This window comes from Fringilla coelebs (assembly GCF_963513975.1).
Source record: "Fringilla coelebs genome assembly, chromosome: 2".
Classification (NCBI taxonomy): Eukaryota; Metazoa; Chordata; class Aves; order Passeriformes; family Fringillidae; genus Fringilla; species Fringilla coelebs.
Window position 1 is genome coordinate 84,153,700 of NC_140029.1, and position 26,930 is coordinate 84,180,629.

At 43.1% G+C, this 26,930-nt stretch overlaps 3 protein-coding genes across 6 annotated transcripts in view; 1 reads left to right on the top strand and 2 right to left on the bottom strand.

The window, feature by feature from the left end:
- Nucleotides 1–12,751, bottom strand: part of DLG2 (discs large MAGUK scaffold protein 2) — a gene marked incomplete at its 5' end in the record, with an annotated part of 981,693 nt that extends 968,942 nt beyond the window's left edge. The window contains 2 exons of the mRNA XM_084227140.1: nucleotides 10,870–11,944; nucleotides 12,622–12,751. Coding sequence (XP_084083266.1) covers nucleotides 10,870–10,888 — 19 coding nt within the window. The remainder of the gene's footprint in view (nucleotides 1–10,869; nucleotides 11,945–12,621) is intronic.
- A 98-nt stretch (nucleotides 12,752–12,849) lies between these two features.
- LOC311165520 (transmembrane protein 126A-like) lies at nucleotides 12,850–18,437 on the top strand (the record flags this gene model as incomplete). 3 transcript variants are annotated; one of them, XM_084225579.1, is made up of 6 exons in its annotated part: nucleotides 12,850–12,926; nucleotides 13,200–13,369; nucleotides 14,743–14,867; nucleotides 16,685–16,878; nucleotides 17,493–17,607; nucleotides 18,201–18,437. In XM_084225579.1, 4 exons carry the CDS (start codon nucleotides 14,752–14,754, stop codon nucleotides 18,403–18,405), a joined length of 630 nt encoding a protein of 209 aa, XP_084081705.1. In that variant the 3' UTR covers nucleotides 18,406–18,437. The 3 variants fall into 3 exon arrangements, with proteins under 3 accessions (XP_084081705.1, XP_084081706.1, XP_084081704.1); XM_084225580.1 differs by lacking the exon at nucleotides 12,850–12,926 and adding an exon at nucleotides 12,954–12,965; XM_084225578.1 differs by lacking the exons at nucleotides 12,850–12,926; nucleotides 13,200–13,369 and having other exon boundaries at nucleotides 14,734–14,867.
- Nucleotides 18,438–22,616: 4,179 nt separating this feature from the next.
- CREBZF (CREB/ATF bZIP transcription factor) lies at nucleotides 22,617–26,740 on the bottom strand. Of its 2 annotated transcripts, none has more exons than XR_014617032.1 (3): nucleotides 25,648–26,740; nucleotides 24,992–25,069; nucleotides 22,617–23,638 (listed from the first exon to the last, which is right to left on the bottom strand). XR_014617032.1 is itself a non-coding variant. In XM_084226917.1 (3 exons), exons 1-2 carry the CDS (start codon nucleotides 26,653–26,655, stop codon nucleotides 25,021–25,023), a joined length of 975 nt encoding a protein of 324 aa, XP_084083043.1. In that variant the 5' UTR covers nucleotides 26,656–26,740; the 3' UTR covers nucleotides 22,617–23,638; nucleotides 24,992–25,020. The 2 variants fall into 2 exon arrangements, 1 of the variants encoding a protein (XP_084083043.1); XM_084226917.1 differs by having other exon boundaries at nucleotides 25,730–26,740.
- Nucleotides 26,741–26,930: the final 190 nt, after the last annotated feature.

A 26,930-nucleotide genomic window follows, 5' to 3' on the forward strand; every position in this document is an offset into this window, starting at 1 on the left:
ATAATTTTATCATCTACATTGCTAAAATGATGCCAAAATCAATTCCATTTACTTTTCAGGGTCCATATCTGAGACCTGGATGCCACTTGCAATACTAACCAGTACCTTGAAGCAAAAAGATTCCCTTCCTCTGCTGATTTGTTTTCTATGCTCTCGTGTTTTGCAAGCACGTTTTTAGAACCACTTTGAAACTCCATGTAAGCAAGGAGACACTATACTCACTGCAGCATTTACAGTAGAGTCCTGGCAGCATCTGCAGCTCCCCTGGTGTAGACAGCTGAGTTGATTTAAAAGTTCTTGTGCCGTCACATGGGACTGAAGATGACACAGCCCTACCTGCACATAGCAGATCACACACCACAGGCCAGACCCCAGAAGCCAAACAAGTTTCTTAAATATCTCCCAGGTGTTTAAGCACACCATTAACCCTTCAGATGAACTAAATATACTACACCTGAAGATAATTTAGGTTTATCCATAAACTTCAATAACTAATTAGGAACAGGTTTGACTAACAGGATTAATTGAAACTATATGAGAAAGTAAAAGGATTCAAAAACCCTTCTCCAAGGAGGTCCATTTGCAGTCCAGGGTTTGTTGAAGGATGATGGCTCAAACCAAAGGAGCAGATAATGGAAGCATCAGGTAACTCAAGCAGATGCTGCTAAGGCCCTATATATGAATATATGGGTATTTTCAACACGTTAATAAGAGCTCCTTCTGGCCACAGTGAAGCCATATAATCTGAACTTGGCCAGGACCAGTTACTGATTTTGCATGCAAATTGTTGTGCTTTGAACACCCCCAGTCTGCTGAGAGCTGCTGCTGCTTTCCTTGGGAGTATGATCCTGCCATTCAACTCCCGCTCTGAAGCAAGGTAGCTCGGAAGATGGAGAGAAAAAAATGAAAATACAATTCCAAACTCAGCAAGTTCTGCCTTGCACATGGAAGAAATCAGACTCAGCTGGTTAACAGCACCCTGCACGAGCACAAGGGAGTATCAGGCAGCCACTGCCTCTCAGGGAACCAAGTCTACCACAGCCTCTTGCTAAGTTTAGAAACACATGTACATTTTTTTCCTAGCATCATTTCACTGGCATCATTTTCACTGGCATCAGAGTTTGTGAATGAAAATATTTTTGGAGTGCAACAGGGTGGAAAAATGTCAACTTCAATGAAAAATAAGGTTTAATTGGTGAGAGACATTTAACATTAACATTAGTTGAGATCTACCCCTAACTGAATTGATAAGATGAAGGGGTGTTTTTATTTCAATTTCTATTTTTTTTTTCATTTTTTTAAATCTGTTTTTTCCTAAAAGGGATTTCAATTATCTTCTGATTTGCCAAGTCTGTTGTAGAGGTGAATTTTAAAAGAAGAAAATGCCAATACATTTACAGGTCTTTGAAAACCAGAATTGGGAAAATGTAGGTCATTGAAGCAGGAAAGGGCATGAAGAATGGTAGAGAAAAAACACAGGAGCCAAAATACAGGTGAGTAATGGAACCAGAGCACCCCAAAAGGCATCAAGGAAGTGATCTTTGATAACTTTAGAAGAAAAAGGATCTCAAAAACTACTTTCATTTTGGAGAGTTCACACCTTCATTTGGATGACCAAAAGAGACAGAAGAGCAATCATGTTCCCTGCCTCCATTATTTAAAGATGTCTTGATTTCTCTGGTCTGGAATTCTCAATAAATTAAAATGAGTTGTTACAGATCAGCAGGAGGGAATGCAGTAAGAAACTTCCAGGCAACCTGCCTTGGGACTGATCCAAGTCAAACCTATCAGTAGCTCATTTACCTTCCCTGATCTGCATGCAGAACAGCAAACATAAAGGAATAAATTCTGCTAACACACAATACTCAGTGCCCAGAGAGGCAAAGAGCAGAAAGGCAGTTAAATTTTAGAAAAAAAATCAAGAAACAGGACACTAAGATGCTTGAGAAAAACATAAGCTGTAAGCTCCCATGGTTCAAAGGACTTGAGAACTACTAGACAAATGATAATCATAAAATATTTACATATAAACATTAATATGAGACACATATTAATCTAGCAGACTGCACAGAGGAAAAGCAGACAGGGAATATGTGTAAAAACCAGAAAGCTCCCAGCATCTTGGGCCCTTCATCTCTTTAAGAGGACTTTAAACAACTATCCAGAAAATGCAGCATATGGGTTATACAACCTTGAGGAAGCATAAGGTGTGACATACGTTACAATTGCCCAGTGTGGAGAGCACTCACAACAAGCAAAAGGGTTAAAAATAACACCTCCTCAGGATATGCATGGCACATAAACCCATCTTCTGTCCTGCTAGGGAAAACAAGGGGACAGAAAAAGAAGGGGGGTAATCATTGAAGGGAATACCAGGCAGGCTTGTTTCTAAGATTTCAGCTTTTAGCAACCAGATTGGCACACAGAGGAGGCCAACACATGGACAAATGGAGAATCTTTCAAGGAATGATATTTCAAGTTGAGGTTGCATTCTGAATAGTCCTTGCTCTCCATTAACTAAAAAGTCTGACATCCCTAAACTAACCGTAGTCTTGGTGAATTCTCTGCCTAACTGCTTTCCACAGAACACCAATTTAGCAACAGTTCCATGGTGAAGCAGTGTTATTCTAGACCATGATGCTGCCAGCAGACAAGAAATGGGCCAGACAGACTGTAAGAACTGCTATGCAAGTACCAATTTCTCAGAATAAGGCAGTATTATGTGCCCAGGTATGTTAAAGGGAAACCAGGTATCCAAATTCCAAGGAAATCTGAAGGACAGGTAGCTTTGCACTGAACAGTGTTACCATGCACTTGTGTTATTGCAGGTCTCTGTGCCCCACACAGCTGCCACGGAGCCAGAGAAGTTGCTCACCAGTCTCTTGTTCCAGAATACTGATTTGAGCAGATGATACAACACAGAGGGCTGAATGTTCTGCAAGTCAGATTGCTTTGAAGGGCAGGAGTTGTGTTATGATGTGTCAGCTGAACTCTGAGAAACAGAACAGACAGACACAGAGAGCCTGGAGGAGCCCTACGAGGTCTTCAGTTTTCCTCCCTGCTGTGCAGAAGGACCCAGGCTTACACCCAGATGGCATCTAATAGCACTGGTAACCTCCTACAACATCCACAAGATCCCTCACCATCTGATTTCAGTGCTTGAAGGTTCTAGTGGTTTTTTCCTACTGCATAAAAACAATCTTTTTTTTTTTTTTTTGTTATAAATCAGGACAACTACTTGTCATCCAGATGTCCAAATGTAAAGCAAACCACCATTATTCCCTTTACAGCCTCTTCTACGCTTGTTTGATTTGTCACGTCCCTTCCCTGCTCAGCGTCCTTTTTCACAGTTCCAGCCTCTGCAACTTTTGTATACTTTTGACTTTTTCAAAGACTCTTATTCTCTTTTCTGGAATTAAATTTATCTGAATACACAACCTATAAACTCAGGCTGGACACCCAATAATGGTATAGGAACACTGACTGATGGATGGAGCTGGACAGAAGAACCATCAGCTTTATGAAACACAACACACACAACCAACCAGGGACTTGATGGATTCTCTTTTTTTTGCCTATTTGTTAAGACTCAGATTTTTTGTCTAACTTACCATAAGGAAAACTAAGAAAAATTTCAGATATCTGTGTTGATTAGTTCAATGTAACCTTGTTGTCCATGTATCTTCAAACTTGTTTTTACAACATGCAACCGCACATCTTTTCTGGTAAAACGCTGACTTTATAAATTTTTTTGTTTTAACTATAATTCTTTAAACTTGACTAACTGCACTAACACAAGGAATAGGATAATTATATAAAGATCAGGAAGTGGCTCAGCATAAACTCACAAACTTTACTCCAGCATTTCTGTTTATCAGAAAGCATCCTGAAAACCAAGCTACATTCCTGCTTCAGAGCGCCCAGATGACCCCTGCAATCTGACCCCTGCAATCCCACTGATATGTCTTCTCTACTCATCCCTGCCTGTAAACTACAATTAAACATTGGAAAAATACTCAGTATTTTGTGTATAACCTGTTCACCTTATGTATCACACTTCACCATAAGGAAGAGACCAGTGCTTATCAGGGGCTCACTCTGGGACCTGAATTCTTCCCACCACATCACTTCTCCTCAGGAGATCACAAAAGGGCTTTAGCAAGTGCTGATATCAGCTGCTCTTCACACCAGGGCCATTCCTTTTTTCCAATGATTTCTCTTTTCCCAGATATGCTGAAGGAGATGTGAGACTTATTCATTAACAATCCTTGCTTCAGTTTGGTGACCTGGCTACACAGGTGACCTGTTTGCATTTCAGACAACAGAATGAGCAGATTCTGAGGCCTTGAGACTCCTTCCAAAACCAGACACCCTGCAATTACAAGTAGCTTCACCTGACCTTCTTGTTTCTGCCTTTCAAGTGTCACAATGTTAAAATCTAGGTGTACAAATGTTAACGTTAAATCAACAATGCAAATATGAGGACAGAATGAAAAATGAAGCCACAAACCCTCAAAATGACATAGCACCAAATAAAAACCTCTTACTTATACAGCTGAATAAATGTAAATTGACATCTTAACAATGCAAAATTATCAGAGTGCCCTGCTTTGAAGAGCTTACAATCTAATTGAATGCAAGACACAAAACTAGTGGAACTTGATGTATAGTTGCAAGAGTAAAAAACAGGAGTTGCACACTTAGTACAGCAGCTAGGTTTTTTTTTTCCTTTAGAAGAACATTCAGTATCAAAATTAACATAAATGTGAAAACTGGAGTGAGACAGAAAACTAAGAAAAAGATGCCTATTCAGGAATAAATAACTTCCAAAAAAATCATTATATTACATGAAAGAAAACAATTCAGTAACACAAATGCTTTCTAGTAATGCAAAAAAAAAATGGAATGAGATCAAATTACCTTTATTGATTAGCAAAATAGGCATTATGGTCTTACATTTTCTCACAACCATGTTGGAATTTTTAATTTGAAAGCCTTTGTATTATACTAGAATTTCCGAGTCAATAAAAAAACCCAACATGCACCTTCAGGCAACAACATAAAATAAATTTTACATTTTGGACATTAAACAACTGGGTCTGTAGATTTGCAAACCTTGGGTTGGGGTTTTTTGGTTGGGGTTTTTCAGCTAAAAGCACAGCTTAGCAGACATCCATTTGCAAGGCAGGGTTAACATAGTGTTCAACACCTAGATCTGAACCAGAAGGAGCCTGGAATTATTCCACTACAACGTAATGTGAGATATGCCCATATGGTCAGGGGAGAGGAGCATCTGAAATCAGAAAAGACTCTTTTCTGCTTGTGAAACTGTAAACTGCCCAGACTCTCTCTTTCCAGGGAAGTCTACATGATTCAATTCCCTGAAAAATATGTTTTGCAGGAAGCATTAACCACTTCAGCCCAAAAGTGAAGACAGACTTAGGGACAATTTCACTGACTTGTTCTGGCAAAGTTCTGCCACCAAAAACTCTTCTGGACCACATCCAATAACGAGCAAATGTTTTCTTCACATATTTTCTGTTGATTACCACGGCCATCACCCATTAGGTCAGGGCAGCCTTGCTGGCTCTTTCTGGGATGAATATGGCAGGAGAAAACATTACCTTTATTTCTATTTTTATAGAGCTGTTGTTCAGCACCGTGTGAATTTGCAGTAAATACAAGATACCACAGTGAAACAGACCTTAAATACTTCTAAGAAGCAGAAACCTGGTATGACCTGACCAAAATAAGCATATCTGAGTAAGGCAGATTTTCTCATTTTGCTGAAGCAAGGACTGCAAAATCATCTTTTATCACATTTGGCCGCTAGTTACAAATTCGTTTTTTTCTCCATGGTTACCCTCTGACATCTAGCTTGACCACCTGGAACAAATTCAGAAGGAAAGAAGAGAGGATGAGCAGGAAAAAGATTATGCTTATAATGCAAGACACCATTGCTTCTACTGAGTGCAATACGCACTTAACAGGAATGGAGGAGAGGATGCACAGCTGCCTCTTGTGCTTGTACCAACACTGTGGTTGCTTCCAAGTCCAGTGACTAATAATACAATAATTTAACACTTTTCCCCTCCCCTAAAATAATGAACAGTGTTCATTTATAGCATTCACAGAGCACACAGTGTCAGCTCTCATAAATAGCTCAGAGAAGGAGATGTTTTGCCACTAAAATTTAAATGAGAGAATCATCAAACTGAGGTAAGGGAGTTATAGTGTGGTTACCTTGTGTTTTGTACCCCGAGGAAATGACAATTTTCCAGAAGGCAATGCAGATCTTAGGTGCGTTAAAACGCCATTTGGAGGTGGATCTCTCTGCTGACCAAAGCAACACTCTAGGACAAAAGGCTGGGCACCCTACCTAGGTGAGGCATCTAGAATGGGATGGATCTACATTAAACATCTGAGAAGTCTGAGAAGCAGGGCTGAAAAAGAGCATAAATTTCACTATTCCCAGTCCAGAGTCCACTTAACTTTGCAGGGTGCATGCATATAACAAAGGCTTATTTTGTGTAATGCCTGCTCCTTTAGTCCTTTTGTAGGCAAAATACTTCAGTGTTTCTCACAGCAGAAACAATGTCTGGCTGGAAAAAGCTCACTGCCATAAAAGCAGTGACATCTTTAAATCAAAGCTTTGTGGTGAAAATTGGCATGGTTTAGATAGTCATTTTCTGACACTTGTTTGTTTAACTCTTGGAAATCTAAAATTGTGCTTTCCACAGTCTGTAAACATAACTAAAATTTGCACTGCTCCCATACTGAAAATAACTAAAAACTGAGAGGTAGTTGAACAAAACTTGGAGTGAAGGAGGTAGCCTTTTAGCCATATACTTATTTGAGAATTCTTACTCAGCAACTGAAAGGACAAAAATCTTGTAATACCAATTGCCTGTCACAAGTAAATGAGAAAGAATATTTCCAATATAAGTTGGATTTGCTGCTGTAAGATGTAAGAAGACTGAAACCACATTTGAGATTTTTGAGCACAAAAAGTTATGATCCTAAATTTAAATTTTGTTAGCTGAAAAGGAAGCTTCCACCTTGAAAAATAATTAGGGTATGAACGTGAGCTAGCATTGTCCGGTCCTTTATGAACGTTTCTTTAAAAGTTCCGGCTGAGTTGTTTTTAGACCCCTGCCTTTCAACAGACCAGGCACAAAGTCAGAATTACCACTACAAAATCCAGCATTTCATAGAGCACATCTGTCAGGTTCTTCTAAAAGGCCCAGAAGTTGTCCACATGGATTCAGACTGACACATTTTAATTCTTGACGTTGATGTGCTTAATAAAACATGTCCTGGAAGGCATTTTTTACATAAAAGGAATGATGCAAAAAGTTATTCCATGACAGAATCAGCACATCTTTATAAATGGGCAACAAGGTGGGGCAAGTCAAGATGGTTTTAACAGCAGCCCACAGGTTTTGTCCAATTAAAGGTACGATCCCTTTCCCTTTGAGAGATGCAAAGTGGGATGAGGGCAGCACAAAACCCAACACTCTGACTGCCTAAACACAGCTAGATGTGCAAGGAGGATGACAGGGTTAGTCTAGAAGCACATGTGCAGCCAGGCATGCAGATGTGGGAGTTCCTGCCACCTCTGTGTGAATCACAAGCAGGGCTCCAAAACTGGAATCTGGTCTTCATCACAGAGGAGCATGGATTTAATTAGTTCTTTCCATCACTGCGAAAGACATGAATGAATTACAGTAACATTTTTGCTATTAACTATTCTGTTGATGAATTCCAAAATATGTGCAATTACAGATCTAAATATAGTCCCTTACAGTTAACAGAAATCAAGCTAAGTAACTGAGGGAGGGAGGGAGGGAGGGAGGGAGGGAGGGAGGGAGGGAGGGAGGGAGGGAGGGAGGGAGGGAGAGCAGACACCTAAACCCATGCAAAAACTAACCTCCCTTCTTCTATATGGTAGTACAATTTTACTTTGAAGCAAACCCTTGCTCAAGAAATTCCATAGTATTTCCATTAATAGTTCTATTAGACTCGAGCAAAAGCCAAATAGAAGAGCCCTGTGTTTAATTGTGCAGCAATAGTGCACCAATCCATACAATATCTCACCCCATACCTATAGGGAGCACATCCAACACCACAGGATACTCCACAGTCCCTTTCCAGCCTTGCTTTTTGCTGACAGCAAGCATGTTAAATCTGTGAACATTCCTGGGAAGGTGGCCTCATTGCCCTCCACACAGAAGTGAGAAAAAAATATTTTCAGTCTAGCACATCAGGCAATAGAAATCAGGTACTGACACATGACCAGAAGCAAGCCTTTTTTTTTTTTTCCCACATCCATAAGAAATTAAAGCTTCCTATAAATGATATGATTTTTATTATTAAACAAACTATTTTTTCTTCACTATACAGAGCTGGACTTTTAAAAGCAAGATGGCAGGCATCACACCAAGCAGTAAGGTGAAGTGTAAATTAGGTGCAAAGCTATGCGAAATGTGAAGACTAGTACTAGATGTGAGAGCTATTTCAAAGGTAAATTCCCAAAATGCTTCAACTGTTCTTTAGAAAGACCCACAACCAGCCACTGCCAAACAAAACAGTACTTGGCAACAACTTCCAGTGATAAATATCAGTATGTTTCAAAGCTTGTTTCACAGATTTCTCTGTCTCCATACTGATTTTAGGAGAATATTTTAATCAAATCCAAAATAGCAACACAGAAAGAAGTGCTGACAAGGAGAGGGATAATCCTGTCCTCAGTGCTGATACTGAAATACTTCTGCACAGCCAACAAGAGAGCATCCCACTGAGATTTCTACAGATGCCCTCGATGGGCAGGATGGTAGACATGAACTCCCAAATTTTGCACAAGAAACGAAAATAAGTCATCATCATAAATACTAAACTAGTTACCCACAAACTGCTGTCAAAATCATAAAGCAAATAAATGGGAAAGAAACCCCAAAAACCAAACATGAATGAATCCCCTCAATCTCCCTAATATTCATAGAACTAACAGGCATTACTTGAAAAAATAGCAATCTTTTTAAAAATGGTAGAATGTTTTGAGTTGCCAGCATGCTTTTAATTACATTTAGAAAGTTAAAGTCTATTGCAGGAACTAGAGAAATTAAGTCGCTCAAAATCACAAGGAAGTTGCTGATTCACCAACATTTTTAATCCTGCAATTTACATGCTTAAATACATTCTTAACAATACCCTTTTAATAATCAGATACATTCACACTGGCAACTTCAGTACACTAATTGATGTGACAATTTAAAGTATTTCAAGGGGGACACTTGGGTCTCTTGACTTTATATTTTAGTGTTGCCAAAACATACATCCTTGTAACATCAAAGAAGAAAGTCAGGCCTTGGTGTACACTAAGACTGAGCCCAACTGCCTGGAAACAAACAGGAAATTCAGAGATTTTTAAGGCCAGAAGGGACTGCTGTGACAGCCAAACTCACTTCTGCACAAAGGAGCCTGTAAGTTTTCACCCCTCAAGTCCTGCAGCGAGTATTCTGAAACTGAATTAGAGCTGAACATCTGGCACAGAAACACCCTTAGTGTAAATCGCCTAAATCAGGATTAAAACTTAAATAATGAAAATCCTCAGTTTTCCTTCTGTAAACAGGTAGAATACAGAAGCCTCCCCAGTACATCAGGGTGACACTTTTACAGCACAGCAGGATGAATTATTAAGAACGGAACTCCTCCACACACGTTTCCACCTTTACTACGCATAATGGCAAGTGATTCCATGAATGACGAGGCCATTCATTAAAATATTTCAGGTTTGAAATTTCATTTCTACACTGTCATTTTTTAAAACACAATCACAAAATCCCATTTATTGTTTTTTTCATTAAAATAATTCTAACAATCTGTGTGTTTTATCAGTATTTATATAGTAAATGTTAATTCATAACTAACGAAGGATTTTTCCTATATAGAATTGATTACATCCTCATTTCTGTTTGTAACAGTCACTTTTTGCCCTTTCCCCCACATTTTGTATCATCAGATCCAGGGACATATTAGAGCCAGGCACATCTGGATAGAAGAGCTGAATAAAACAAGGTTCCCATTACCCTTACTCTATTAGCATATTCAGAAACTTTAAATCGGTGTCCAATTTGCAAGAAACCAGAAATAACCTAAGGTCTGCGAGTGTTTTCAGAGTAAGAATTTTCCTTCATATACTTCCCAATTGTTGTTTGATCACAGGAAGCCACATTTTCCAAAGCTGCAAACACAAACTGGAGGTGAGAAGAGGCCAAATGTACGACTGTTTGTCTTTTCTTAAACACTGCCATACTACAGCCTTAAAGACAGTAGTTTTATCTTGTACTAAAGCATGGAAATTCAAGCTAATTAAAATCATGTTAAAAAAAACCCACATTCACATCACCTTCAAAACACAGCTCTCATAACTTGTTTTTAAAATCAGCCTTGAAACTTTGTTATTTATTTATGCTGCTACTTATAGCTGACGTTTATCTGCCAAACGTGTCACAAATAGATAACAGATTAAGCTATGGTTTTCAAATTTATTAGCGTTTGTAAGAAAGGCTTCTCACAAAATTAAACATCAAGCTTTTCGCTTGGTGCCTGGTCAAAATCTCGGACAGCTGATCTTTGCAAAAAAAAACCATCTGAGGCCAAATTTGACATAAATCTTAAAACACAGCATAAAGTTACTTTTAAAAAGAATTATTGTAACTGCACAGATTTTTCTCCCATTTTCAATGCAAAAGAAAAATGATTTCCATTCCCGATTAAAGCATTTTTAATTTGAAATGGTAAAGTACTAGAAATCAGCAATCTAACACAATGAAGACACAATATGAGATACGAAGCTTCATAGCCCACCTTTCTTCTTGACTGGCATTCTTCTTCCTACTTCTGAATCTGGTTGCAAGCACTTATTTACAGGTACTAACGAAGTACTACTGGAACACTCTGCAAGGTCAGGAACTGACTATCTATTGCAGAACACTTTTACAGTTCAGTAAGGAATGCAGCTTCAATCTTCATGTCTATGAATACTTGCTGTTCCCTTGGATTGGACTTGCGACGCTCTCCACAAATAAGAAAAAAAAGGGGGGGGAAAAGAAGCTTTTTGATTCTTTTTAAAGAGATGCTTTCAATTTCTTTAAAATATATTTGACTCTATAAAAATACAAGAGCAAACGTTCCTTGGCAATATAAAACCTTATTATAACTCCTCTTCTGGCAGCAAAGTTTGAAAATTAAAAGATTTTATGCAATACAATTAAGGCACAGTCCATCTCTAGGCAGCTGTCTCAATACTCCACCTGTACATGCTCAAAAACATATTATTTGCAGGACAAAAACGCCCACGTAATCCAAATAAGGAGGAAGACAAAAACAATCCAAAGCGCCTCTTTAAGCTCTTTCACTTCTTGAATTAATTTTGCTAGCTATGTATTAGGTGACTACACAGCAGACTGAAAAGATCCCTTTTTCCTCACCAGACAAGAGCCTTCAAATATCACCCTCTTACCCAAGGGAAGTCACTGGGCAGACACTTTCATTTTTATTATCTGCAAGCCACCCAGCCTTACAGTCTTTAATGTCCCTCTGATCCTCCCATGTATTAAAAGAGAGGATTGAAAACGAGGAAAGCAATCCCTTGACCTGGAATTATTAAAGTGACAGTGCTGCCCACTGGGCACTTGGGCAAAGCAGATTGCTTTATACTGGAGTAATTTACTTCATGCCATTCCTTCCCTTGCACAGCAGCAGCCACCTCGTGAAAGAGGAATAAGGAGAGTTAGGAGAAGAGCTTCACAAAAGGTTCATTTTCAGAGATAATGAAGTATTAATGAAATAAAAAGCAAGCCATGAGATCAGTCCGGAGTTTCCCACTCAGAAGCGCAGCTGGTTGGCTTCAGTATCAGCCTCTCTCTCTCTCCCCCTTTTTCTGGAAAAACAAAAAGAGAAACAGAAACGGGATAGATTTTCCTCATCTACTTCGTTAAGGAGAATTCTGAGAAAGGCGGACAAGCTCCGAACGCTTCCCTTCCCCGCCAGGACGAGGAGCGGCGGTGCACATGACAGGGCTTTGCTGTGCATCGTCTTCTCGGGGACAAGGGACCGGTGTTTGCGAGGGGGCGGCTCTGCTCTGCTCTGCTCTCTGATGTTCGCAGCTGCGATCTGCTCAGCCCCGCATCCCGCGAGCAGCGACTCAGAGGCTGTCCCCCTTCGTCCCCTCCCCACTCCACCCTCCCCCGGTTCTCTCCAACCCAAAGGGGTCCGTCCGCCTGCTGCTTTCCGAGGCCAAACAAGACACAGAGGGCTGGCTGGGGGACTGGGATGGATGCAGGTGAACTGGCGGGGCCAGGCTGGGTTTACGGACGAGGACAATTCCCCCACAGGGATGCTGAGGGACAAGCGAGAGGCAGGAGCTGAGGGGATGAGGGAGGGGTTGGAGGTGGGGCGAAGCGAGACGCAGCCGGGGCGAGGGGTGCTCGAAGGGGGCGGGACGGGGAGGGAGCACAAAGGAGCCGGTAGCGAGGGAAGGGGGCAGCGGGCGTTGCGAGGGCTGAGGGGGCAGACGGGGAAGGGGCGCGGGCTGAAGGGAGGGGATCAGCCGGTTACCCCGAGGACTGGGCCTCCCCGCACCGAAGGGGGAGTCCCCGCGTCCCGGCCGCCGGTGCAGGATCCGCGCTCAGCCCCGCCGCCATCGAGGAGCCGCCGCCGCCATCCGCCGCCCCGGCAACCAGCGCCGGGCCCCGCCCTCCGGCCCGCGGCCAATCGGCGGCCGCCATGCTGGGCCGGCGGCCAACGGCCCAATCACAGGCGGCCTTTGAGGGCCCTGGGTCATGTGAGCGAGCAAGATGGCGGCCCCCACAGGGAGGGCGTGAGGTGGGAGGAGCCATGTTGTAGGCGGCGGGAGCGGCTCGGTGAGGGCGCTCGGGCAGTGTCCGTTCGTACGGCTCAAGGTCGCAGCCTGAGCCCGGCGGGGAGGCCGGGAGGGGCAGCGCGGTGCGGGGGCAGCGACTGGTAGCGGTGGGGCTTGAAGGTCGGGATCGAGCCGCAATTTCCCGGCGTGAGGGTTCTGACCCGAGACGGGCCGCGGGGCTTTGGGACAGCTCGCTCTGCCTCCAGCGGCGCGCAAGGCTCAGGGAGAGGGGGTGCTTACAGCTCTGTGACGTGCCGTCTGTGGGATCCCAAAGCACGGGCTTGGGGTCCCTCCTCGGGCGGCCTGAAGCGATCCCGGTGAGATCCTGCTGCCCGCTCGGCCCGCTTTCTCCGCTCCTGCATCCTGCCAAGCCCGAACCGAAGCAGGCTCGGTCCCCTAGGTAGGGCTTAGGACGCAGCCTTCACGTTATAACAGCAACCTAAGGTAAGTATGGTTGGCAAAGTGTGGGAGAATTTCCTTTGCAGTAAAACGTGTAGGAAAAGAAGCACTTGAATCACTAAACTCCAAGCGTAATCAAGAGCTGTTGTGAAGGGTTGGCCTCAGGTGGCCACCAACATGCTCTTATCACTTTCTTCCCCCCTCAACAGGACAGGGAGGAAGTATGAATAAAACCTATGGGGTTGTGGTAAGGATGGGGAGATCACTCACCAATTACCATTACAGTCAAAACAGTAAACTTTGGGGAATTGAGTATATTGTCAATCAAATCAGAATAGGGTAATGAGAAGTAAAGCCAAATCCTTAAAACACCTTCCCTTCACCCCTCCCTTCACTGCTGTTTTTCTCTATGTCTTCCTCCCTCTTAGAAGTGCAGGAGACAGCGAATGGGGGTTGTAATCAGTTAATCATGTGTTGTCTCTTCCACTCCCTCCTCCTTGCACTCTTTTCCTTTCCCAGTGTGTGGTCCCTTCCACGGGAGATAGTTCTCCACAGACTTCCCCAACTGGAGTCCTTCCCACAGGCTGCAGTTCCTTATGAACTCCAGTGTGGGTCTACTCCACAGGGCTCAGTCCTTCAGTAGCGGTGGCTGTTCCAGTGTGGGTCTCCCATGGGCTCACAGGTGCTGCCAGGAACCCACTCCAGCTTGGGCTCCTCTCCCCATGTGGCCACATATCCTGCCAGGAGCCTGCTCCAGCACAGGCCTCCCCCTGGATCACGGCCTCCTGTGGCCATCCACCTGCTCTGGCATGGGATGCTCCATGGGCTGCTCCAGGGGCTGCAGGGGGATCTCTCCTCCCTGTGGGCCCCCACAGGCTGCAGTGGCACAGCTGCCTCACCATGGGCTGCAGGGGGATCTCAGCTCCCACACCTCCTGCCCCTCCTTCTGCACTGACCTCGGGGTCTGCAGGGCTGCTCCTCAAAGGTCTTCTCACTCCTCTTTTCCAGCTACTGTTTTGCAGCAATTTTTACCCTTTTTTAACTTACACACACACACCACCACTGTAGTGGTTGGGCTTAGACTTGGCCAGCAGCAGATCTCTCTTGGAGCTGGCTGGAACAGACTCTGTCAGACATGGGGGAGCTCCTGGCATCTCAGAAGCCACCCTTGCATCCCCCCTGCCACCAAAACCTTGCCACACATACCCACTGCAACTGTAGGCTTCCTCATTTATTTGGCTGGGGTTTTTACTTACAGGTCTGTTTGACAGTTAGGTCAATTTAAACCTGGAGTACTGCCGTGCAAAATAGGGAATGTATTTGTGATTCATGGTGGCAAAGAGTCTAAATGTTTATTTGGTTCATACTGGGGCTATGTAACTTGGATTACATCTGGGTTTTTTTCCGTTATGATCCAGAACTTCAAGATGACAGGAAGAGAGTTTCTTGAACTAGATTCTCCACAGCAAAGACTAATTTTGGAAAGATTTAAGCGGATGGAAATCATACAAAAGATGTTCAATGAGCTTCCTAAAGCAGATCAGTAAGTGCTGGTAAAATAAATGAAGAGAAGTGCATCAAATATTTCAAGTCTTGGAGGCTTTTCTTTTTCCTTATTCTTGTATTACAAATTCTTCTTGCAGTTACAAAATTAGTTAATTGTGAAGATGCTTGTTGTTGTCCAGAACAGACTTGTTTTATGTTTTTTCAATATGGTTATTTCAGTGCTGGCTTGTTCCTGCTCCGCTGGTTTCTGGCATGTGCTTCCCAGTGCTGAGGGTTCTGTGATGGCTGATCAGCTCTGACTGGCTCTGAGCAGTCTCACAGTCCTATGCTAGAGCTAAAAAATTTTCTAGGAAACTGAAATGTGATTCTGCTGGAGTCATCTTGTGTCCAGCAGGGCTGGCCTGCAGCCAGAACCAAGGGAGCACCAACCTGCTGGTTTCTGCATTTCATTCTGCACAGCTCCCTGTTTCAGGAAGGTGAGACTAAGGTATCCAGGTGGTGGTGGAGGAGTCAGCTGGAGTCCTGCAGGCTCACCAGCAGGGTTCTGTACAGCACAAAGCCAGCTAATTGCCTTCTGGGCCTCACAAATAACCTTCTCGTTCGTGATACTGCATGTCACTGCAAAACCGTACTGGACCTGAGCTGGTTCTGTTATGAGCCATTTGCATGTGTGTATCAGCTTGGATATATTTTTTAGAAATAAGAGTAATCAGAAGCTTAATTTATTTATATTTTTTAATAGGACTAAATGGCTGGCTAAACAAACTGCTGGTAGTAACACAGGGCCTCCCCACACAGGTGAGAAAGCAAAGGCTGCAACTTTGTGTAGAATCTGCTGCCCTCATGTTCAGCCTCCAAAACTCCTCCTTCCCCAGGAGAGCAGGGGAGGCAGCTACTCAGTAGTGATGTGGAAATGTCTGGATAGAAGCTCTGGACTTACGGATTGCTGGGCTTTGGAAAGAAGTAGCTGCCAGTCACTGGCAGGACTTCCAGCTTGTATCCAAAGGGGAGCTCACTGATATCTGGAAAGGAAGAGCAAGCACAATGCAGTCAAACTGAGAGTTCTTGTTTACCCAAGCACTTGTTTTTTTAACACTAGGGAGCTCAAACAAACAAAAAGCCGCAAACCCCAACTCTTCCATCCTCCTTTTTTTTCTTTTGTGCAGTGTAGCAGTTCTGTACCTCACTAAGTAGATTCTGCTCATCCTGGGTACATTAATTTGCTCTGGTTTGGGTACTTAAATATGCTGCTAAAATTTTAATCTCAGTCCTCCATATTTATTGATGTGTTTGCCTGTGTTTCACTGCCTGTGATTGTAAAGGTAAAATTTGAATTTTCCTATTCAAAACAAGAAATAGTTGGTGTCCTTGATGTCTGACATTTTTAGTGTTTAAAGTTTTGCAAGATTAGCAAGTACATCTCTGAAATCTTTTCTGTAGTGCTTAATATTACTCAAAACGTTAAAATGTAGAATTATAAGTACATTGACTTTTTAAATTTATATATTTTATTGTATATATATTTCCTCATTTCTTTTGAGAAAACATCCTTAGAAACATGCTTATTAGGAGAGCTTTAATGTAGTTTCCATTAACTATAATAATGGGAGAAAAAAAATTGTAGCAACAGCTTCTCAACCTGTCACTTCACTTCTGAAGTGTGTGTAAACTCAGGCATATAACAAAGGATGCTGCACTGGCTGCTTTTGCAAGTAGTTACTCTCCATTTTGCATCAGTGAGAGATTTATGTCCCTTACCCCTTGTTGTAGGATTTTCAGAAGAGAATTGTAGAGTTGACTAAACTAAACTTTTTTACAGTTCTCAGCTGCTGAAACAACTTCTTTCTTTCACAGGAACCTTTGTAATCATGGAAAATACTTCCTAGCAGCAAATTCAAGCTTATGTGGCTTAGCAGCAAATAATTTCTTCAGAAGCATCCTACATGTCAGAAAGGCTTCCCTGGTGTCTGCTGTTCCAATGGCTGTTATTCCATTTCTTTCAACAGCAGCAATTTATGAAGCTTTTGTGCATGACCCTTTATTTTCAGGTAAAAAACTCTTTATTCCTTTTTTTTTTTTTTTTAAAGGGATTTGCTTTCTGTACACAGTGTAACACTAGAGGAGCTTTTTCTCCCTGCAGAACAGTGCTCTTAAACTGTTGTGGTCTTGAAAAATCTCAGTTTGTAAAGCACAGTTTGAAAAACAGAATGCATTGGCCAGCAGTGTGTTCTCGAAGTGGAGTGGGAAAGGAGACACCTATGTTTATATATATTTCTAAAAAAATTCTTTTACACATTACTTATTTTCAGCATTGTTTCACTCAGTCATGTACAAGTGACTGAAACAAAGCAGTTCAATTTCCCCCCATCTGTACAATTTCATTTGAAGGTCAGCTTTCGAATGATAAATTTCTCATAGGTTAGAGTGGGAGTGATTGGTTTTGGTTTTGTCTTGGTTTTTGTTTTGGGACTGTTTTTGTTGTTGTTTTGGGGGTTTTTTTTGTTGTTGTTTTTTAAAAGAGTCCTCCTTTATAATTTTTTGCATACCTGTACAGCTTGGAAGTTTCTGTCAAGAGCCTGTTTTCAGGTTCTTGCACGCAGCTTATAAATTGATGTGGTGGGCATGTGTGGATGTTGACAGTGAAATACGGTTTGCCACGCAGGTCAGCTGAACTGTGAGGTCTGTGCTGTGGTCAGAGGAGGATTAGTAGGTGCTGTTGTGGGTGGTTTCTATCCCATTTTCCTGGCTATCCCCTTGAACGGAAGCCTTGCAGCCAGGTATGTCTTACTTATCCGCAGTGTATTGATTGAAATGTATTTATGGGTTTAATGTTCAGCTCTGTGTAAATTCTGTAGATATTTGATCTGTGCACACTGGTCTTCTTGTAGACATTTAGGATGTGGAAGGAGATATACATTAAGGTCATCTAATTACAAAATGAAGTTTGTAAGAGCTACACCGAAGTGAAATAAGATCTGCAAAGTGATCCATTGGGAAGCCCTTGTGCTTAGGAGGAGCCTTCCAAGTCTCCTAGGCTGTGCCTGGCTGTGTGCAGCGGTGGCTGCCATCCTGCCACCACTGAAGGTGGCTGGACAGCCAAGAGACCTCAGTGACCCTCAGCAGTGCCCAGTAGCCAAAGTCCCTGAGAGGTGTCATTCTGTGTAGTTCAGAGCACAGCAACAGCAGGGCGAGGCTTGGTGGGACCCAGGGCATGGTTAGGATGTTTAAAGCATTTTATGCAGAGCTCACTACCACCAGGTGAATTTACCATAGGAGAGGGAAGAAAAAAATTACTGTTTACATAGATATTTATGTTAAATCTTGACACTTGCACGGGAAAAAAAGTTTCTACCACTGTTTCTGTTTTTAGGTATATGTCAACTCCCTTGCCAGGAAAAGAAAATCTATTACGCTACTGGCTCACAACTTCTCAGCCTGTCTTTAGAAAGATGAGTCTGGGTATACTGGTACAGGCTTTGACTGGATTATACCTTGCCACTAAACAGCACGGAATATATATCAAAATGCTGCTGCAGATGAACAGTAGCAGGGATCCTGAAGAGCTACCTGAATGAAGTAAAGCAACTTTTCAATTGCATTGGATAAGTAACCATAATAAACAAGAAAAAAAAGTGTTGCTGTCTTTTTAATACAAAAACAATCTCTGCACAGCATTTTTTAAGTTTTGAACTTAAATGCAGGGTAAATTTTTCATTATGACCAGTTTAGTGTATACACCTGAATAGTAGACAGGTGTGTTGCTTTGGAAATGGGAGGCAAGAAAGCATTTATAGTCCCTGCTTAATGTTTGGTTCTAAGGTGATGCTTGAACTCTTAGAAGCTGTAAAAATGAGTATTCTTGAAAAAGAGGTTTTTTCCTTCATAATGCAAACCATAGAGATTTATCAAAAAAACAAAAAACAGAGAAAACAAAAAAAAAACCCAAAAAAACCCCACAACCAAAAGAGGGAAGACCAAGGCAAAGTTTTACTGGAGCTCTATTCAAAATCTGAGTATTTTTCTCCCTTTTCTCCATTCTGCTAGCACAAAACTTCTGACACAAGGTTACCCCATTTACACCGTTAGATGGGTCACACTGTAGAGAACACTTGTATCACAGAGCAATCAGGAGTGATAGTCCTGTCAGGCTTCCCAGCATATCAAAAAACAGCCTTTGACCTGGTAACCATTTTGCCTTGAAATTAAGTCTTTTCCTGAAGGATGGGACTGTAGCGAGAGGCCTTTGAGGGGCAGTGCCATTACTGGAGTAGCTCAGCTATGTCTAAGATCAGTGGTCCAGAGTAATGCATTTATGAGTCACATGTGTCTTCACATTGGTGGCTATATGTTCTAGAGCAATATAAATTGCAGCTCTCCTACTGCATGAGGTGTCCTTAGTGTGTTCTGCAGTCTGAGAGCTAATTCAGGAATTCTTCTACAGAAGCAATACTCCCAATCTGATGTAATGGTCTTAACCCCCATAGGTGGAAGCTGGCTTCTTCTCCCAGGCAGCAAGTGACAAGACAAGAGGAAATGGCCTCAAATGGTGCTAGGAGAGTTTCAGATTGAACATCAGGAGGAATTTCATTTCAGAAATACTTGTTGAGCATTGGAATGGACTGTCCAGGAGGTGGCAGGAGTCATCCTCCCTGGTGGTGTTCAAGAAACAACTGGATATGGCACTTTGTGACATGGTCTAGTCAAGCTGGTGATGAGTGAAAGGTTGGACTTGATGTTCCTGGCAGTCTTTTCCAAACTTAAATGGTTCTGTAACTGTAAAAGCTGTACAGTTACTGGTCAACGGTCACTTCAGTAAAATTCTAGCATCCCCTGATGCACATGGAAATAGTTATTAATGAGAATTAAGAATTCAGCATTTGAGACCTTAAATTGAAAGGGGTTAAAATTTATGCTGTAATGCTAATGAAAAACTATTGAAGGAGTTTCATCATCTTTATCTACCTTTTCCTTAAAAATAGGCCATTACAGCAGGAACATGACACATTCTTTATCTATACCCAGCAGCAATACAGACTCCCTGTTGCTGTTAGGTAGAGATTATTTAGTTTTCTTGATTCAAAGTGTTGCTGTGTTACCAGGATGGTGTTTCCATCCTGGTCTGCACCCAGACAGCTTGGCCTTACCTTAATCACCCCGACTGGAAATTCCCATGGACCAAGTATTTTACATGACAGTGCACTGTCATATCTCCAGAAGCCATCAGATTTTAACCAACAGAACCACTTACCTGTGATAATAAAAAGATAAAATAAAGGTGTTATTGTGCAATAGTATTTTTAAGAATGACAATGATTGGCTCAGTGATTATTGCAAGTGTTTAACATTATATAGTTAAAATACTGTAAACAGATTCCAGTGCTTATAAAAGGGTGAGATTCAAAAGTGTCTTCCCTTCCAAATACTTTCATTTTGGTATAAATTGAAGTGATAATTATCCTCAGTCACCAAAATGCTTGTTCTGATCTTCAGTGGTCTGACCTGGATAAACCACATCCTTTTAGATACTCATTTCTTCAAGTGGAAGGTGAAGATTGTATATTAAAAGGAAAAGTTACATTACTGAACATTTTAGTAAGTTGCAAAGACTGATAGTTGTTTCCAGCGTCACTGATGAACACACAAATTGCAGGCATGTACTTTACATGTTCAGTACTAGTCACATCAAAGGTCAGCTGAACACTCCTGAGATTACAAAGGTGGTGTGTTCAAGGAAACTTTTCAGTTATACCTTCTGTACCTCTCCTTAAACTATTGAGGGGAAGAAGTGTTCTCAGAGTCAATCAATAAAGTCTGAAACTGTTTCAGAATTCCACAGGACAGCAAGATACTATCCCAGTTCTGGCATGCATGGGGAGGAGTGCCTCACAGGAATCTGGGAATCTTCCTTCCACTCCCTGTTTCATGCACAGGATATGACCTATCACCTACAACCTCCAAGAACCAGTCCTCAGCCTCTGACAACTGTAGTAAATTCCCCAGAAACACTGAGTGAGAACAGGTGTTAGTTGGATCCTTTCTTCCACCATGGTAGTACAAACGAGCCAGGCACAGGCTACATATCCCACAGAAAGGACTTCAGGCCACTCCAATTCTGAACTATAGCCAAAAGAATGCCAAGAATAGCTACAGATAAGAGCCAACAGAAATACTATAAAAGCTCCACTTTTTTCTTGTAGATGCACCATTCTAAATGCTGTCTCATCATTACAATGTATTCTACTTCTCCTGCAAATCCTCCTGGTACATGTGCAAGTCCTGCCCTTGGCATCCTTCTGCTAATGAGCACAGGCAGAGTTATTTCTCCACATCTGCATATCCCACTTAAACTGGGTGGAAAAATGTAGACTCAGCAGCTGGTAACTGATGCAGTTTTTGCACAGGGTGTTCTTTAAACAGAGTCTATTTGAACAGCTCCCATACCTAACATATCCGTCAGACATTTTACAGTGTAACTAATAGTAATACAGCCCTGTAACCGGAATATTGTTGGTTCCAGAAAACCTCCTTAACTACAAACTGCAGAAAACACAGCATTTTAAAAATCAGTAAATGTAAAAAGGGCCTTTGGGTTTTGCCAAAGATCCCCGTGTTTCACAGGGAAAACTGATTACAATTTTGACAAATGGCATGAGAAATCTGATTATCTGGAAATGCCAAGTGCTGGAACATGGCTCCCTGTATTTCCTTTGATATCATCTCTCCAGGCAGCTACAGATTACAGAAGCACGATTTGTTTTTAACTCCCAGATGCTACAAAGCTCTTCAGAGGAAAGAGAAGTTTAGAACACTACCAAGAGTCACAGCACCAGAATCAAACTCCAAATGACTAAAGGAGAACTGAGCACGAAACTGTTTCTTATTTAAACACTAAATAGTCTTCAAATGACTCTGTTGAGAAGAAAAAAAAGGTAAATGCAGGTAGCATAGCTGTGCAGCTGACCACTAGCAGCACTTGGTTCTGTGGTACATAAAATTTACCAAACACATTTCAGCGCTGAACAGGATGTTTCCTACAACTAGAGGCCAAAAAAGCAGAGCATGCCAGTATGCTTTTACATTTTTATGCAGAATTTTTTGTGAAACGCTCCTTTTTGTCAAGCTGCAGACCACTTTCACTAGAATCCCCTCATCCTAGAAAGCCAGTGCACTATTTCAAACTGTCTTTACAAAAAAAGCATTTAAGATGAACAGAAATCTGAACATACAGTACATGGCCCACTCCAGAGCCATGAAAACGTTCTGTCCTTTCAGCACTGTCAAACCTTTTAATACTCACTCTGGTGTTTAGTGTGGAAATAGCAATTTGATCAAAGATTTTGATTCAACAGCATGTAATTAACCAGTCATGAAACTTCAGAGCCTAAAAATAGAACAGAAAGGAGGAAGATGCCAATAAACAACAGAAGGGCTTATGTATTTTAGTCCTCCGTGGTATATTGATCAAACATATCCATAATAATAAAAAAATTAAGAACTATGAAATACAAGAAGGGCTGATTCTCAGAAATACAGCTCTATCTGCAGTTCAAGGAATAATACCTTTGTGTTGTCCTCACCACAGAATTACCTTTAAACACAGAAGAGCAAGAACATTTCTCCTGCACACCCTGATCCATTATATCTTGTTTTCCAGTTGATGACCCAGAGATAGCAGCAACGACATTTCTGTTTTACCCCTTTCTGTTTTACTTTGTTTAATGAACCAAGTCACTCATGAAAACAAAAAGATGAAAAAAACATTTGAGCCCATAAACTGAAAGATCAACAAGTCTGATTTTATTATGATATTGTATTCTTATCTGAATGGCACATAATTACAAAGAAACATTTACAATATATTTTCAAGTATTAAGTTATGTCATTTCAAGGCTTTCACTTCAAAAAGCTACATTAATATAACACCATACAGATAGTACAGTTGGTTAGTTTCAAATAACTCCCTCCCTATTTGGTTTAAATATGATTCAGTAGGCACTAGAAATGCCTGCAGCCACTGACTTTCTTGGGACTTGACCTTGTTCTTGTTCTTCAATACATCATTTTGCATGTCAGAAAATCAGCTGCTCTCAGACACAGCCACAGGTCGTGTCATGACAGAGCATTGTGCAGGTTCACAGCAGAGGCCAGAAGAACTGTCCCTGACCCTGCCATTCAGCAGTGATGCGACAAGAAAGAATGCATATTTAAATTAACTTAAAAAACACTCCTACACTGAAGTAACCATAAAAATGCCACTGGAACATCCCATGCTTGCTACATTAGTGTTTCTCTTTTCCTCAAGCACATTAAACTGAAAAATAAAGCACGTTCATGAAGTCTGAGCTAGGCAGGTTGAGATTAGGTTGAACCTAAATTATTTCCATTTTGCATATCAGTCAGTGCAGGTCCTGGTGGTTAACTCTGACTCCTGTGCACTGGTATAACCCATCAGTTACAGCAGAGTTACCCAAGTTAAGACTGAAACTTTGAACAGCCCTGGTGATGCCACCTCAGAGGTGTAAGGTCATACATATCCCGCTAAGTCTCTTTTGTGCTGGCAATATCCCCTGAACAGATGGAATTCTGCATACAGTGTAGTAAAACCTGTTTGATAGACTATTGCCTTTTTTAAAAAATCATCTTGGATGACAGTAAATAATCCCAGCATTCAACTTCTTTTTTTTAACCAAAGACAGCAAAAGCCCTGTTACCTCTTTATTCTCATTTCTTATACTACCTTTTAAAATAAAGCAGGAAATGTGGCCAGCAGCTGGTCCCGTCTCTTCTGCCCCAACACAGCTGAATCCACTTTAGCATAAAGAAAAACAAGGATGCTAAATACACATATACTTTATCACACAGTGATGTTTCACAAAGAAAAATCAATCTCCTTTCTACTGATGAACATGTGACAGGGTCTAGCACCAATAAAGCAAATGACTCGGAGAAAATGCTTTCACCTACTTAGCCTTAAACACAAAATTTAAGGCTTTAAGAAACAAGACTTCAGAAACACTAAATAGCATAATTTAAAAAAGAAAGAAATTTATAAATGAATCTGTTTTAGAAAAGTATTCTTTGTGAAACCTCACTTTACATATTATCATTTTCACAATCCTTCTTCCCCCAACTGACATACATTTAAATAACCTAAACATTATAATACAACTGAAAAAAGAACCCACTCATCTTTTGTGATAGGGAGAAACACTGACTACTACAAGAAAACACACACTATTTTTTTGTTAAACTATTTTTCCTCCTATCTCAGGAGCAATTACGGAGCATTTTTCATATCATTAGCCTCCAGACACGTATTTGCTCATCTCCAAACTGTGCTTAATTATATCAGGTTATAGATTTCTGGATACTCTAAGAGGCTGAATTAAGAACTCTACTGTAAGGTTTAGTACATGCATATACATGCAATATTTTTAAAGTTTAAAGCTACTCTGAAGTAACATAGGAATTTCAGTGTGCATGGGCACAGAGATTTACTTATGGGAAGGTAAAGTAATGAGTTACTTCGATGCACTGATTCTTCAAACCTAATTCTCCTTAGAGGTCCGTGCAAGAGCAATTCCTCTATGTGAGGATTCCTCTGCAGTGATTTAACCAGTGCTCAGGCTGTTTCATCAGGTAAAACTCTGCAGTGTGAATTAGAGCAAGCTAGAGAGGGGCTTTTGAATGGTACTATGCATCCCTAACACTAGACAGCATTTTAAACCAACAGGTCACAATTTCCTTTTTTTCATTCAAAAAGCAATTTCCTTAGACTTTTGGGACAGCCCCCTGTAATAAAAAGCTATAAATATCACATCCCCCTTATTAGCATGTTTTCCTTTTTTCACTCATCAGATACTTGGTTTAACAGGAAATTTCTATTTCAAATACATGAGCAGTTTTTTAAAATTCAAAATGTAGTTCCCATATTGACTACTATGTAGCCAATATAGTTGTTTCAAAAACGAAAAAAGGAAAACAGCTAATGAGACAGATGTGATTGTAACCTTTAGTATAAATTGATATCCAGAGCTAGAAACATTTTGGCAGAGTAGCCAAGGACCAGAGAAATCATTGTCTGAACCAGTCATTACAAGAGACTGGGATAAGCAAAGCAAGCTGTCTGATACCACATTATGGGAATATATTGATCCTTACCAGGTTGCGAGGTGGAAAACGACTGTTCTTTAACCCCTACACAACGGAGCCTGGCAGGGCAACCACCTAAAAGAGAAACTGTCAGAGAGGTTTTAATAGTAATGTATAACTGAGATGCAGTACAATTTTATATGCATGCTTTCTTTTGCCGATCATTACTATTTTCTTAAGTCTGTCCAGTGACGATGTCATAATGGAGTTTTTGTTTGGTTTTCTAAGCAAGTATTTTCGGCTCCTCAGGGTAAGCAGGCTAGACATTATCTGACTCAAGACCGGGTAGTCAGCATTATCTTTACTGCGAAGTGGAGCCGAGCACACCTTCATGCATCAAGTCGGCATGATCTTTTCACCCAAGTGCTGCGAACGGGCTCTGGCGGCACCTCCGCGTGGGCACCACGCGCGTGTCAGTCTGCACGACCACTGTCGCAGTGCTGCACACAGCTCTGCGCGACTCCCATCGCCAAACAGGCTCACACCACTACCGTCCACACGCCAGATTTACAGGACCTTAAACCAAGGCCACCGTCTGGCTCCCAACGTGCCGTTCGAGAGAATTTTTTGTTACCCTGGCCACTTTAGCAAGCGCCAGGTTCCCCTCCTTTGCATCTCCCCCAATACCACCCCATCACCACTGTATGGATTCTTTTCCTCCGCACCATCGCCTGCTTCCTCCGCCGCGACGCGAGGCCCTTACGGGTGAGAACCCCACGAGTACTTGCAGCAGGTACTTGACCCTACATTTTGAAGGAGGCCGCTGCCCGCCGAGCACAGATGGAGCAGAACTCCACCGACACCTGATCCCGGTCCACGTGCAGGCAGATCCCGCCGGGGGCCGCCCACTCCTCCTCCGTCTCAGTCACCGCCGCCGCCTCCAGCCCGCGGAGCCGGGAGCTGGGCAGGGCGTAGTCGTGGTCGCTGCTCTCGCCGGCGGGCTGGAGGTGCTGGTGCTGGCGGCGGGGGCTGCCCGTGTCCCTGAAGAGGCTGGTGCTGAGCTGCAGCCCGCCGGCGCGGGTCCCGGCCAGGCGGCTCAGAAGCTGCCCCAGCGCGCTCTGGTTCGCCAGCACAGCCCGCAGGTAGCTGCTCTCCCGCTCCAGCTCTCGCAGGCGGCGGCTGAGGCCGCGGTTGCGGTCCCGCAGCTGCCGGTTTTCGGCAGCCAGACCCTGCAGGCGGCTCTCCAGCCCCAGCACATACTGCTTCTTCTTCAGCCGGTTCAACCGCGCCGCCGCCGCCGCCTTCAGCCGACTCCCGGCCCCGCCGCTCCTCCGCCCGGGCGCCGCCGGCCGCGGGCCCTGGCCCGGCGCGGGCAGCGGTTCCGGGTCCCCACAGAAGCAGTCGCTCAGCTCCGCGTCCAGGTCCCAGTCCGGCCGGGCCGCCTCCAGCAGGTCTCCCAGCTCCAGCCCCGGGAACCAGTCCTCTTGCTCCCACACCTCCAGCGGGCCGCCGGGCGCCTCGGCCTCCTTCTCCTGCCGCCGCGGCTCCGAGGCGCCCGCGGGCTCCCGTCGCGGCGGCGGCTGCGGTTTGGGCCGCGCGGGGCCCGGGTCCCCTTCCCCGCCGCCATCCCGCCCTCTCGGGGCCTGCCCCGCTCCGGCCAGCGGCCAGACGGCGCCCGAGGGGCTGGCCCCGCCGGCCGAGGCCGCCAGCAGCTGCGTGAGGCTGTGGCGCATGGCGGGAGCGGCGGGAGCAGGGCCCGGCGGGACGGGACGGAGCCTGAGGGCAGCGGGCGGCGCGAGGCTGCGTCCCGGCGCTCCCGCCGCGGGGCCTGTCGGGAAGCGGCGCGGGGAGAGGGCGGGGGGAGCGGTGGAAGCGCCTCGCGACTGCGCTCGCGCGCGGGAAAGCCGCGTCTGGGAATGGGGGGGGGGGGGGGGGGGGAGCTGTTCCCAAATGTGGAATATGGAAAAATTTTGTTGAGAGAGGATGTTCTTTGACGTTTGATCTTTGT